The sequence below is a fragment of the Saccoglossus kowalevskii genome, chromosome 7 (genome assembly GCF_978046115.1).
Source record: "Saccoglossus kowalevskii chromosome 7, keSacKowa6.1, whole genome shotgun sequence".
In the NCBI taxonomy this organism is placed as follows: Eukaryota; Metazoa; Hemichordata; class Enteropneusta; family Harrimaniidae; genus Saccoglossus; species Saccoglossus kowalevskii.
Genome location: NC_140647.1, coordinates 31,930,176 through 31,944,881, shown reverse-complemented (window position 1 = coordinate 31,944,881; position 14,706 = coordinate 31,930,176). Strand labels below are relative to the sequence as shown.

General features: G+C 33.2%; 1 protein-coding gene across 9 annotated transcripts in view; it reads left to right on the top strand.

The window, feature by feature from the left end:
- LOC100371677 (vinculin-like) overlaps window positions 1–14,706 on the top strand; it is a 55,717-nt gene that overhangs the window by 5,319 nt on the left and 35,692 nt on the right. For all 9 annotated transcript variants that reach the window (XM_085501459.1, XM_085501466.1, XM_085501465.1 and 6 more), the window contains exons 2-6: window positions 8,273–8,380; window positions 12,127–12,298; window positions 13,197–13,342; window positions 13,890–14,058; window positions 14,232–14,459. In XM_085501459.1, coding sequence (XP_085357585.1) covers window positions 8,273–8,380; window positions 12,127–12,298; window positions 13,197–13,342; window positions 13,890–14,058; window positions 14,232–14,459 — 823 coding nt within the window. The remainder of the gene's footprint in view (window positions 1–8,272; window positions 8,381–12,126; window positions 12,299–13,196; window positions 13,343–13,889; window positions 14,059–14,231; window positions 14,460–14,706) is intronic.

Sequence of the window (14,706 nt, the reverse complement as noted above, 5' to 3'; positions counted from 1 at the left end):
GTTGCGGTAATCGACAGTGTTATTGAACATGTGCAAACATTTTATGTAGTGCTAGGTTGTGCCAAAACATTACTTAATCGGTAATCTGTGTGTTACCTCAGCCATCCATCCTCCTCTGCTTATATTTGAGATTTTCTTAGTTTTAAACCTGTATTACTTTATCTAACACTTCAATTAATTTAGGTAGCGAGAAGGAAAAAAACAAAACATAGTATAATTACAATTAGGGCATTCTCCATTAGTGACTAGGCATGTACCGGTACATGTAAGTATGAAAATATATGTTTTCTAAAAGCTGGGATATATAAGAGAATACAGTTGTGTACTTTTTGTTTTACTATTTGCTTAGGAGATTTAGTTACGGAAGTTTCTGTGAACCTCAATGAAAAATACGGATTGTTTTTTTTTTTGCTTCATTGGCAGTTTCTTGCTGTTCGTCTTTTTTATGTTTTTTATTTTGTTACTGTTACCTTGGTTATTAATCTTTGAAAGTGAGTCATGGAATTGTTATCCTCTTAGTTTTGGCGATAAAGTCTTTAAAAATCAGAAATACACAAAAATGTCTTTAGCATATAATTTTTTAGCCATTTTGAATTTAAACTCCAGTATTAAAACTGAATTCAAAATATAAAAAAAAAATTTATGCTGTTACAGTTTTTTGGGGATTCTGATGAAAGTTAAGAAGAATGATCTGAAGGTCAAAGATCAAAGTTGACAATGATGGGAAGGGTTGTTGAACTTCCATATTGGTGGTGGTGGTGGTGGGGTAACACCCTATTTACTGACTTCTGTGGAATCCTGGATTTCACTATGCATGCTATTTTGGTTCATTCAAACTGGTTTCCAATTAAATTGAATTGCCGTTTAGTCATCATAATAGCGTTTTTGTGAGATTTTACAATGGTGTAATCCCCAGCTTTGTATAGATAGCCATGGTCTAAGCAATGTCATGCATAGAGGACAAGTCTTTTATGTCCTGGTGTTGCTAAATGGACGATTATTTAAGTAGATATTAATTGACTTGACCATGGAATTTTTCAGATTAAACCAAATTGTACCAAGTTGTACTCTATGGGGCAGCTACATGAGGAATATGCCTGTTATTGGCTTTCAAAGATGTAATGGAATTTAAATCTCAGTTTTAAATTTTGAATAATGCATACATGTAGGTTGTATACAACTGCAGTGGTCTCTCACATCCCTGCTGTACCTACTGTAAACTACGTAGTTATGATTTTGCAAAAGTCAATCTTTCGCGAGTCAGTGAATATTGCAAAATTTTGTAGCAGTGAGAATTCCTCTTAGGTCCTGCAACAAGCGTCAGTAATGCGGTAAAGTCATCAAATCACCAAAAAAATTCTTGCAGTGAAAATTAGTGGTTTACAGTACATAAGCAGAGAAAATGTACCGGTATCCAAAGCTACGCATCTAGCAGATGACAAAAATTTCATTGATGTTTGGAAATATTTTTTGATTTCATAACATTCCAATACTAGATCTACTTAATAGCTATCCCTTGCAGAGCAGTAAATCTTGTGTCGATGAAAACTATATGCGGAATAACTGAATTTCATGTGCTAACACATGGTGGAATTAGGCCAAGGAAAAAAATATATTATGTAAAACCATAGACAAACAAAAGGGTCTATGGTAAAACGAATAAATTTATTTTTGTTGTTAAAACATGGATTAATTTACAATTAAAAAAGACTGATTTGCATAAATTACAAGTTTGGTTAAGGTTAGCAGAAATAAATTATTTTTTTCTTTGACCTTTATATTATGTGTATATGAGGCTTGAAGTCAGCAGTAAACACTGTGTAAATCTCCTATTATCTGTAATCTATTGAGTGGCCTATATTTCAAAGGAATCTATGGAATCTGGAATATTTCCAGTCTAGTAGAATGTCAAACTTGGAAATCTGTATTTATTGTTGCATTTGAAGAAATAATGTTTATAATTTAATTCTCTGACAGGAAAACTTTTTCTCAGTTTCCTCCATCTATATACAAACACCCAGAAGTAGCATCCAGTACAGAGACATTCTGTGGGGGAGATTTCACTTACTGTGGTTTGTACTCTGGTAGCTTTCTAACCAGGGGCTATATTAACCAAGTATCCCTGGTATGAAATTTCTCATCTATGTTGCAATGTACATCCCCATTCTCACTGTCCAAGTTCATGAACAACATTCTAAACCATCTTTGGAGCTATAATTAAGAGTGGTCAAGTGTGTGATTACCTGCATACATTGTACCTTTTACTTTGCCTTGAATCAGATATGTTAATTTTTTGCATATGATTTGCATGTTAAATCAAGTCACCACCATAGTATTCAGTGTGTGCCTTGTACAGTATTTGGCCAAGCAGACATTTTTCTCATGGCCACATCTCCAATTTCACTCAAAAACAAAACTTTTGTTACTTATTGGAGCAAATATTCTGTTTTCAGGATGGGTGTATTCTAACTTGTTGCTAGAGGGGCTCATTTTATCTGAAGTCTGTCTCTCCACACTTCTTAGGTCTGATATTTGAGATTTGTTCAGATTTGAAAGTTATGAGTCATGATATGCCATTGGAAGTCTTAGTCGCTAGTTATGCCTTTCTGCAGTGAACAATATGCACTTGTATGCCACATGTATATCAACCAGTTGCCATGACAAATTATATTTAAAATAAATAAATTGTGTCACTTTTGACACCAATGGCTAGGAATAATTTCAAAAAAGGAATTATTTTGCGAAAATGGTCATCATTTAAAAAAATGTTGTTACCCACTCAAATGTAAACTAAACACCAGGAAAACATAGCTTGGAAGAACGTGTATTCTGACAAATTTCAGACGTTTCATTTCTCCAGTGTGGTTAAAACTATTTTATCCTTAGTGGAAACCCAACTATGTATTAAAACTTTCCAGAAATATTGAAGAATATGAGAAAAAAGTGCAGAAAAATGTGATTATATATGTGATGTTTTTATTAGCTCCGCTGTCGACTTTGTCGAGCGGAGCTTATCATATGAGTGATTGTCCGTCGTCGTCGTCGTCGTCCGTGTCAATGTTTTACTTTTTCGACTTCTTCTTGAAAACTACAAGCCTGAATGCTTTGATACTTGGTGTATATGTACCTTGGGTAGACCTCTCTTAGGTTTGTTCATTTCATGTTGATATCTTCAATTCTCTAATTTTGGTGAATATTTTTGTCATTTTTGGTAAAAAGTGATATTTTCGACTTCTTGTTAAAAACCGCAAGTGCAATTACTTTGATATTACATATATAGGTACTACATGTGGACCTCTCTCAGATTTGTTCATTTTGTAATGATATCTTTAATTCTCTAATTTTGGTGAATATTTTTGTCATTTTTGGTAAAAAGTGATATTTTCGACTTCTTGTTAAAAACCGCAAGTACAATTGCTTTGATACTACATATATAGGTACTACATGTGAACCTCTCTCAGATTTGCTCATTTCGTGATGATATCTTCAATTCTCTAATTTTGGTGAATATTTTTGTCATTTTTGGTAAAAAGTGATATTTTCGACTTCTTGTTAAAAACCGCAAGTCCGATTGCTTTGATATTACATATATAGGTACTACACGTGGACCTTTTTCAGATTTGTTCATTTTGTGATGATATCTTCAATTCTCTAATTTTGGTGAATATTTTTGTAATTTTTGGTAAAAAGTGATATTTTCGACTTCTTGTTAAAAATCAATAGTTCAATTGCTTTGATATTACATATATAGATACTACATGTAGACCTTTCTCAGATTTGTTCATTTTGTGATGATATCTTCAGTTCTCTAATTTTGGTGAATATTTTTGCCATTTTTGGTAAAAAGTGATATTTTCGACTTCTTGTTGAAAACTGTAAGTCCGATTGCTTTGATATTACATATATAGGTACTACATGTGGAACTCTCTCAGATTTGTTCATTTTGTGATGATATCTTCAATTCTCTAATTAATTTATTTTGGTGAATATTTTTGTAATTTTTGGTAAAAAGTGATATTTTCGACTTCTTGTTAAAAACTGTAAGTCCGATTGCTTTGATACTATTCATATTGTTCATTTTCTAATGATGTCTTCAGTTCTTTAATTGAAATGTGCATTGCTAACAGCAGAGCTATCTCAGCCGATAGGCTGCTTGTTGTATATTTCTTGTACACAAGTAACTGTATTATAGCAATTCCACACATAAACTGCCACATTCTTATTTTAAAACTGTTTTAAATGATCCTAGTGCCACTATTGGTCAAAGCAGTCAGTTTTCATGAATTTCTCAGTAGCCATGTGGCAGGTGAATTGCTATTAAATAACAGATTCTTATCAGAGTGACAAATTACTAATATACCAATCTGGTAGTGATTTTGTTGGAATGAAACTGGGTTTAATTTTTCCTTAGCAAGCTAACAAAACAATTTCATATAATAAGATTGAAAAGACGGTGATGATAATGATCAGTGCAATCTTAAATTTTTTTGATAAAATTTAATTAATTAATTCAATATTATGACAGGATTACATAATGAATTAAAACTGAGGCATACATAGCTAAAACACTGTTTTAGTGTTTTTATTACAGACTCAAAGAACAGATGGCCTATTTGGGCTCCTGACTTAGTGATGATATGAAGTCTGATTGTGCTAATGTAATTATCCAAATGGATTTTCTGCTGATTAAAGTGAATGAACATTAGACTTAGCATGAGAACTGAAAATATATTGGATAATTATGTAAATACATTTTTTCTGAAGGTTTCTAGAGGTGAAACTTATATCGTGTGTTATTTCTGTGAGGCAGAGTTCATAAATTAACCAATATATAACCATACATGTATACAACTTCACCCTTGGGACTGACAGTCAGGAATTCAAATGGTAGGACATGCAACATAAATTTGTCGTTGCATGGGCACGGTTTGCAAAAAGCATATAGGTATCTGTGGCATTATAAAAATATTATGAATCTCTTTGAAACTATTTAAACAAAAATATTATTTGAAATCTTGGCGGAAAACTGCGTTATTTATACATCTGTATTTTAGAAATACAAAATATAGGAAAACCCACATTTTTTTATATGGTTATTAATTTCCCAAATTCATCCCAGTGGAAATACTGTCAATTTCAGAAGAGATATATTTCAAATTTCTGGAATTGAGCGCGGATGTGGACATGAGGAGTTTGAACATTATCACAAGTATTTCAACCTATTAAAAAGGGTAAAAATGTAATCCCAATATTTTGTTTTAAAAGTGTTATTTAATTAATTATCGATGGATATATGCATAGACTCTTGAGTGTTTTTGTCTGATATAAATCATGGATTTACAGAATATCTTGTGACAAAATGCCATTTTTTTAACAATTTCCAAAGGAATTCATGTAAAAGCATTATTTCATGAAAAATAAATCGTATTCGCCAGTATCCTAATAATTTGTGACAATCAGAATTACCCATCTTGTAACAACCATCTATACGTCACCAAACGATATTTTAAATATGACTAGATCTTTCTCCCATAGAAACCAATGTTAAATGGCTCAAATATCACAGTTTTCATGTTTTTTGTTAGCCATTTGTATATAAAAAGCAGTTTAGTCACCACATGCTTTTATACGACTTCTGTGAATAACATCATGAATAAAAATAATCATGTTAATCTGAATATCTTTAACTGAAGAATTTTGGGAAATGTTATCTTTTCAAATACTCCCAGGCTATGACATGCCGATCATTTGTAGCGATGAATATTAAACTGTTTATAGTATCCCAAGTAAATTCCAAGGAAAAATAAAGTACATTTACATATAAGTGTATCCAGTATGATTCATTTAAATATTCCCATAGTGATACCATTACTGTATTTGCTCTATTCGAAGCATATCTAATAATATAAGGTTATTACGAAGATACTTCAAAAGTATGCACGAAGACAGTACAGCGGCAGTATTGACCGACGCACAACGGAGGTTGATGTGTGACAGCGTACTGTCTGAGTGTATACTTTGAGGTATCCTCATAATAACCTTATTATTATACATCGTTTCCAACCATGGATACATCATGGGAATGCCGAAAAGTTTAGAACAGAATCAGCAAACTTTTCTGTATGGAGTCCGGCCAAACCCTGGTGGCAGCCATGTTTGTTTTAATTATTAGAGGACGCTTATGCACGTAATCGTTCCATATTTGGAATTCGCATTTCCTAATATGGTAGGATGAAAATACCCCGTAAAATACTCCAAAATTACGGCACGCTGTAACTTATGGCGTTACGGTGACAGATGTATAATAATAGCATATATAAACCAAGAATGGCATTTATGTATACTGAATCATTGAATATTAGTTATTTTAACCATAGAAACAGTTTCGTAATTTACATAAGCGTACCGGTATACACTACTAGTAGGGCAAATATGGTGAAGGTTTTTCGAGGTTAAAATATTTTGAGTTGTGTTGAACTATCTGGTATTTAGTTGTGTTCTGATATCTTCAAGTTGACCTACATTACTAAGTAGGTAAAAATAAAAAAGTTAAACAAGAAGTTGTTTTAGGATGGCACCAGACCCACAATGAAATCTAGTTATTATATGACCGTAATCAATCTTCGTCAATTTCAATTTATTATTGTCAGTGAACCATCTTATCTCATACAATTTATTACATGTGAGAACCCTGTCATTTTATTGCACCAAATACATTCCAACTTCCCCATATCAGAGTTGTATCACTAGTTTCATGTTTCAAAAATCTTAGGTATTCGTGGAATTCAGGCACTAGAAATGTTACACTAATGATGAACTCATGACTAATCATGAAAAGACGAAAGACGTTTTTAATTTCCATGGTTTCAGCAATCGTAATCCAATATCTGAAAAAAAAAAAAAATTTGTTTGACGCTTTGTAAGGTTAACTTGTAAATCAAATAATGTTACAATTTATTAATTGTGAAAATCATTGTAAAATACACTACACTTTTTTTTTTGTGGTTGGAAACTATGGTAACTACCGTACATTTCATCATAGATGTATCTCAAAACTTTTTTTAGATCACACACTCAATGTGGGGTTAGACAAAGTTGTTTTCAACAGAACACTTTTTGCTGAATTTTTTGGTTCTAAACAAGTTAAATTATTTAGTTAAAATTGAAATAATGCTTTATCATTATTATTTGAAACAAGTGATACGAAAAACATTGAAAAGCCGCTGTCTATTTATTTTTGTGTTCTTCACTGCTGAATTGCAAAAAAATACTCGCTATTTTGTTCATAGTAAGTGTCATTTTGACCAGCTACTGGCTAGAAATGTTTTTAGATTAGTTTTTTTTTTCTAAATTAAGTTTTCTAACATACCAGAACAACTGAATGCTATTGACTAATTCTATACCAAATCAAATGTAAAAGTGTTACTGACATGTATTCGGGAAATACGTCTTGTGCTTACGTCACATTCAAACACTTTTATTTATATACATCAAACGCAGAAACATGGCTGACTGAAATGGAATCACGTCACTGAACGTAATGTCTGTTATCTCTCTTCACGTTATTATTATGTGACAGAAAGGAAGTATAATGATAATGTTATCACAGAAATACCGCAATGTGCTCAATCAGTTCGTGATCGCCCTGACTCCTGTTGCATGTCGGCCATTACGATCACTGCACTGTTTTAGTACTTACTTCATATTCACATATTACCAGTAACCTCGTATCCACAAATATCCATCAAAATCTTGAGAGTGAGCCCTAGATTTTTGAGGCCGAACCTGTATTTTTTATGGCGAAACTAGAAAATGGGCATTTGTAGGTACACCTTTCAGTTCTACTTGAAATTCATCATTTTTTAACCAAAATGTCAACCTCCACATGCAAGATGTAGAGTTTTATTGAAAAAATACTCTTGTATAACAGTATGGGCCGAGCAGCACTGCAGAAAATCAAATTAGGAATAATTGATTAATTTACATAAAATAAAAACTACCTATCTATATTTGTTTTCATTGTTACCAGAAGCACACTATTGATATTTGGCCTGAGAAAACCCCATAAATAGTGTTGAGTTTTCTATTGACATCCATGTTTGCTGTTCAGTTGAAAATGAAAATTAGAAGTAGTTAATTGTGAAGTAATTGTTGTAATGTAAATAATAAATACTGTCTCTGAGTTTTGTTATAGTTACTTAGAAATCAATTAATCATGTCAATATCAAAGCAATTGAAGTCAGTGTACTTATTTCTCACTTTATCTTCATAGGTCTCCCAACTTGTAATCTTACATGAAGAAGCCGAAGATGGCAATGCCATGCCCGATTTGTATCGGCCGGTGCAAGCTGTATGTGCCGCCGTCAACAACCTGGTCAAAGTAAGAAGACATTTTGATATTTTTCAATCATTTTCTTATCACAAATCTATTATTGTAACACAATCTGTATCCATGAACTCACCATCTGATCCAATCCCACCCTATCAGTGTTTGAAATTATCAAACGTTGTGTACCAATTACCAGGCCAGGTAACTTTCCAATTTTGCCAGCCTTGCATTAACAACTACTTTAAAATACTTCTGTTCCCATTTCATGTTAGCACCACAAAAACATAGTGCAGAATGAATTATTTAAATTTTTCCTTTGAAATTGTTGCATTCTTTGTTTCATGATCTTTGTATTAGCCATCAGAGGACATTCAACTTCATACAGTAATATTTTCAGTGAAATTGTAATTGAAGAAAACAATGACACCCTTTGGCATACAAATTTTAATTTTTACCAGCCCAACTGGAAAACTACCTGTCTTGGGCATAAGAGTAGACAGTAATTTCACACACTGACTTAACCAATCCACCGCCTCATTGTTAGCACAGATATGTTGACAGTCTACCATATGTTGTAGCAGCTTGCTGTGCTTATGTATCACATTTTATGTATGCCATAAATCTGGGCACAGTGTGTGTCAATGTAATCACAGTAATAGGTCAAAGGTTGGAGGTCATAGGACCATAACTTGTATGTATCAAGCTGGATGATATATTTTCATCATCATCCCCAGGCTCTAGGTTAATGTCTGATATAGTTGCAGTTCTCCCTGTCAGCAAAAATGTTATATATTCGAGCTTCAATTTCATAATCCATCTCCATGACCATTCATTTCACAATCTGATCAAATTGCTTCTTGTCAATTTATTTTGTGATTTGATTAAATATGGCCGACTGGTGGCTATCTTGTTTGTTGAAAATGTGTTATCTTGGAGGTGATTTGGCATATTTTGTTCCAATTTGGCATACACATTTTTCATGTTGATTCGTTTCGTGATCAAAGATACTACTATATCTCTGAGAAACATTTACCATTTTTGTTCACATTTGTCACATATATCACATTATATGTACTATGTAGAGTATATTCAAAAGTACTTTTTGAACTCTTGACCTTTGGAATGCCCATATTTAGAAATCTTATGATCATAAAAATTAAGCATTATTTTGACCTTCAAAACAGTCAAAATATACTGCGTTTAAATGAAATGAAGACATCTTTTAACATGTTAGTTTTACTGTGCTCAAATGTTTTTTATGCTAAAGATGGCTATTATTCCAACATAATACTGTAAATGTATTAATTATTTACTGGGTTTTAATTTTGCTATTTTTGTTGATAAGGCCACACTGATTTAATTTTATGGATGACATTCTCTGGAGACCCCAAAACTAATGCGAGAGGGCAAAAAAAAAAATCCTGCTAAAACCACACGACTACGGAGTTGGTATTACGAATTGAACCACGGAACAGAGTGTATCAAAAAAACAACAAGAAATCTTTATTTGTAGGAGGCACATGTTGATGTACACATCTCGTACTGTATTACTGTCACAGGTATAACCCATTCAGACAAGCTCTAGTACATGTAGTCATGATGAAGTACCTTCAGTCAGAAACACTTCATTCAAGGTACAGCATGAACACCATTTTCAGTACAAGTCAAGGCGGAATGTAAATATCACTACTTTATGACAATAACTAACAAAACATTGCACTGTGTGTGCAAGCAAATTATCCGAATCAGAAAATGAAAAAAAAAATAAGAAGAAAATTTTCTTTTCGGCCGTGGAGCTTGCTCACTTTCGTTGCAGTTTTGTACACTTCAATGCGGACAAAGCAACCAAACTGACTTGTCACCTGACCAAGTTTTAGGCCACCATACACCTCCACTCCTTTCCCATTTTTCTCATCGTTGCAGAAGAAACGCGAGACAGCCACTCTGGACAATATGTCCTTAAAGTTGTCTGGGCGAAACTCACTTGACGCTACCACGTCACATCTCCCTGTACCAGTCTACGACAATCCCTCCGTTTTTCCTCTGAACTTTTATGCTCACGTATTCTGGTGGCGTGGTCGCCATGTTGGAATCATTTACGACAAAATTGGCACGTTTTGAGGTAGTCCAAAATGAGTTTTACGACAAGCCGGCGCGTTGTTACAATATGAGAAAACAGGACAGAAAACCGATTTGTAGAGACTCGTCGTCGGAGATTTGTTTTTGTTTTTTGAGAACAGACGAAAACTAATGCGCGCGCGGATGTCATCCATAAAATTAAGTTGGTGTGGCCTAAGTAAAATTTGCTAAATTAATTCACATATGTGAATATGTGAAATACCCCGGTAACAATAAAACTCATTGTTTCATTCACAAATTTGTGAACTTAAAACACAGTGAATATGCTCAAAACATCAAAATAGTGAAATTAAATGTCAGTGTAAATAAATGGTATTATGTGAATAAAGTTAAAGTTATGTAAATGTGTATGTAAATGAGGCAACTTGCTGTCCCAAATTTCTTGAGAGATTATTATTCTTTTTGGTGATTTGTTAATCTCATTATAACTTGTGCGCTTTGAACTGGTTATGTGTCATTGCCCCCTGACCTAAGACAAGAAGTCAAATATTATATGCATAAATGTTTTACCAGGACACATGTTGGGTCTTGTGTGTCATTGAAACCTTGCGTCCTGATTATATATCATGCATGCAAACACAACACTCAATACAAACACCTGGTAAATTGAAGACCATTGCAACATAATCCCAAACTAACTTGACAGGTGTATTTTTATTCTGTTTATCTGTATTTCAGATTTGAATTCTCTTGTTGCCATCAGGAATGGCGAAAATATTTAATTTAGCCAGTGTATCTCACTTCTCATATTAGCTAGCTAGCCCTTTATAGATTTTTAGTATAGAAAAATTGTAACTCAATTTTAAATTTTGAATGCCATCATTGCCAGCAATATGTTATGATTGAGTTATGTTTAATACCATTTTAAACCTTTTAAACAGAAAAACAACTGTCAACAAAAATAACAATTTTGATCAAAAATTATAGAAAAAAAAATTTGCATAATTTTGACAGGAAATGTTGTGGCATTCAAACTTTCATACTTTAAAATCTGGCAATGAATCATTACATTTCTGTAGAACAGAAAATGTAGCTTTATTTTTTATGTCATTGATACTCATTTCAAGTAGTTACTTTTATGATGACGGAACAATTTTCAAGTTTCAACTTTACTGATTGAATTGTTGGCTATGCTTTTAATAACAATCCGGATTAAGTTTTAACTGCTGTAAATTATTTTATTTTAGCTGGAATTAATTTTCGCTAAAAAGACATTTTAGGTGTGTTTATTGAATTTATTTTCACTGATTTTTGACAAGTTGAATGTAAAACAAAAAAAAAAAAAAGGTATATTCACTGGATTTTATTTTCACTGAATCATCCCTCCAGCAAAAATGAATTCAAAATAAAATAAATCCAAAATAAAGTATTTTACAGTATTATGCTTATGAATTCTAAAAGAATACACTAAATATAAATACAGACGACATACCAGTAGTCCCAAAAAAGTTTGGATGACAACTCCAAAAAATAATCCTCATTATCATCACTTGTAATTAGTGTGCTACAAAATCTTATATCAGTTTTAGGAAATATCAAACAGTGAAGTGAAAACAAAATATTGTCTTGTCAAGTTATCTATCATAACATTATGCCATATTTAATATCTGTTATCGATATATATTTTTTAAACAATGAGATTCAATTATATTTATCAGGTTGGTCGTGAGACTGCGGAGACCAGTGCCGATAAAGTCCTTAAACAAGAAATGCCGCTGGCACTGAATAGGGTGGAGGAGGCTTCTGGGTTATTGGTTGATGCATCAGGGTTGCTGAGGGATGACCCATTCTCCGTGCCTGCCAGGAAGAAATTGATAGATGGCGCTAGAGGTAGAAACAAATAAATTGTTAATGTTGTTTTTGTTGCTTCAGGCTTTTTATCCTGGAGGTCATAGGTTTAAAACATACCTGGAAGTTAGTATTCCAATGATCAACTGTGAGTGTGTGGATTTCATTTACATTATTTTACTATTACAAGCGCATGTAAATACTGTAACTGAAACTGACTCAACACAAGGATTTTCTGTCATGCTGAAGTCAGTCATGCGTACGTGTATGACTTGATGTTAGCGCCCTTGGCAGTTGGGCATTGCTGACTCAGTGTCTCTTTTTGGCCACTGTCTCTAGTCTTATTCCACTGTCTTCCTGGGTCGCTACTATCAAATCTGGGACACGTACCAAGTGAAATGACACAATGACATAAAAATTAATTATGTAACGCTGAAAAATATTCACATAAGGCCGGAGTCCAACCAAACAAAACAATGTTTATAAAGTTAAAATAATTGGTTTAGTTTGACTTCCGTGGATTGACAATTCCATTAAAACATAACTTGTTTGAAATACTAGTGGAAATGTATTTCTGATTGAAGTTACCATGGTAATATAAGAGTTCTTAATCAAACAATATTACAGATTATGTGTTCCTCTATATCCCAACATTCTGAAGAAGTATCCAATATCATAGGTACAAACTGTACCTGACTGAGTGTGATTCAATAACAACAAATTATTTTTATGATTTCTCTGGCTTTAATATAGCAGAATGTTAGTACCCTGTTGAATGTTGTAATTATTTCTTATTATGCAAATTATAACATTTAGAAAAATCACACTGTTATGTATATTCATGTATATCATTAAAGCATCATATTAAAAACAAATATTTAAAGTGAAAGTAGAAAATATGTTTTAATGTAAAAGTATTTTTTTTTCTGTATAAATTCAGGTATTTTGTCAGGTACCTCAGCATTGCTACTGGCTTTTGACGAAGCCGAAGTGAGGAAGATTCTCCGAGTATGTAAAAGTGTGTTGGAATATTTAGCCATTGCTGAGGTCGTCGAATCAATGGAAGATCTGGTAACATTTGTGAAGGTGAGTGTTCTGGCGGAAATGAAACAAAATTATGAAATGTTTTTTTTTTTTTTTGAGATGTGCAGTGATACAAGTATTAATCAATGGTGTTGCCATTGAATCCTTTTACTGCCATTGTCAAATGTTATCCCCTTTCATAAAGTCTTATACTTAAATATTAGGCAAATTTCATGAAAAATTCAAAGCCGCTTAGGACTTCATTTAGTACAAAATTAACATTGGAAAATGAAGAGAAAATATGTCAATTTGGCAGTGCAATGGTGAACTACCCCCTCTGTGGTGAGAAGCAGAGACTGCTTGCAGTCACGTTTGGCACGTGTTCTTGCATTTCTGGGAAAACTGCGAAATCTTGTAGCTGTGAAAATTCGACAGGGCTTCTACAGAGAGAAAAATTACCGTCTTTCTTAAAATTCAAAATGTACTCATTATCATGTTAGAATTGCAAAGTTGAATATTGCCATGCCTAATAAAGAAAAAGGTCTTTCATGAGTGACATATAATTATATAAGGCAAGGCATCCACAGTTTTGCTATGTTTTTTTAAATAGAATTTGACTCCCGGAATGACTACAATGTCTAAAATGATAGACCAGAGAGAGAAAGAACTGACACATCAAGTTCATCGTGAGAAGTTAGTGTATTCAATCAACAGTGTTAAGAATTTGACTCCTGTACTGATTTCTGGTATCAAGATATTCGTCACTACCAAGCAAACAGGTATGTATCTACGATTTGATGTCTCAGCCGATAGCTAACGTATCTCGAGATGAGTACGTATGAATACATTGAGTTAGTTGCATTGTTGTTGATAATTGAGACATCCCAAATCTACTGATACTGTCACTTGTGAATGCTGACGGAAATGTACACATTTTTCTTTTACTTCACAGGCGGTAGAGGTGTAGGCGAATCACAGGAGAACCGAAACTACGTGGTTACCAAGATGTCGCAGGAAATACACGAGATAATTCGTGTATTGCAACTGACAACATACGATGAAGAAGGCTGGGATGTTGATGATATCACAGTGATGAAAAAAGCCCAGGCCGCTATATTTGGTAAAGGAGACCTCGCCAAGGATTGGTTGAGCAACCCTCACGCGGAACCTGGTGGTTTGGGTACATCATAATTCTTTGTTTTGTTTATTTGTTTATCTTTTTCACCTCCAGTACCCTCTTTTCATCACAAATTCACGAAATAGTCCCATTTATAGTCTGCACATTCCTTCAGAAGATTGGGACAAAAATAGCTGAATCTTTTGAGTAAAAACTGAAAATTGACTCAAATTTTGTTTGAATTTGGATTCATTTCCAGAAATATGGAAGAATATAAAAAAAAGTGTAGACTAATTTGGGTGTGAAAGTC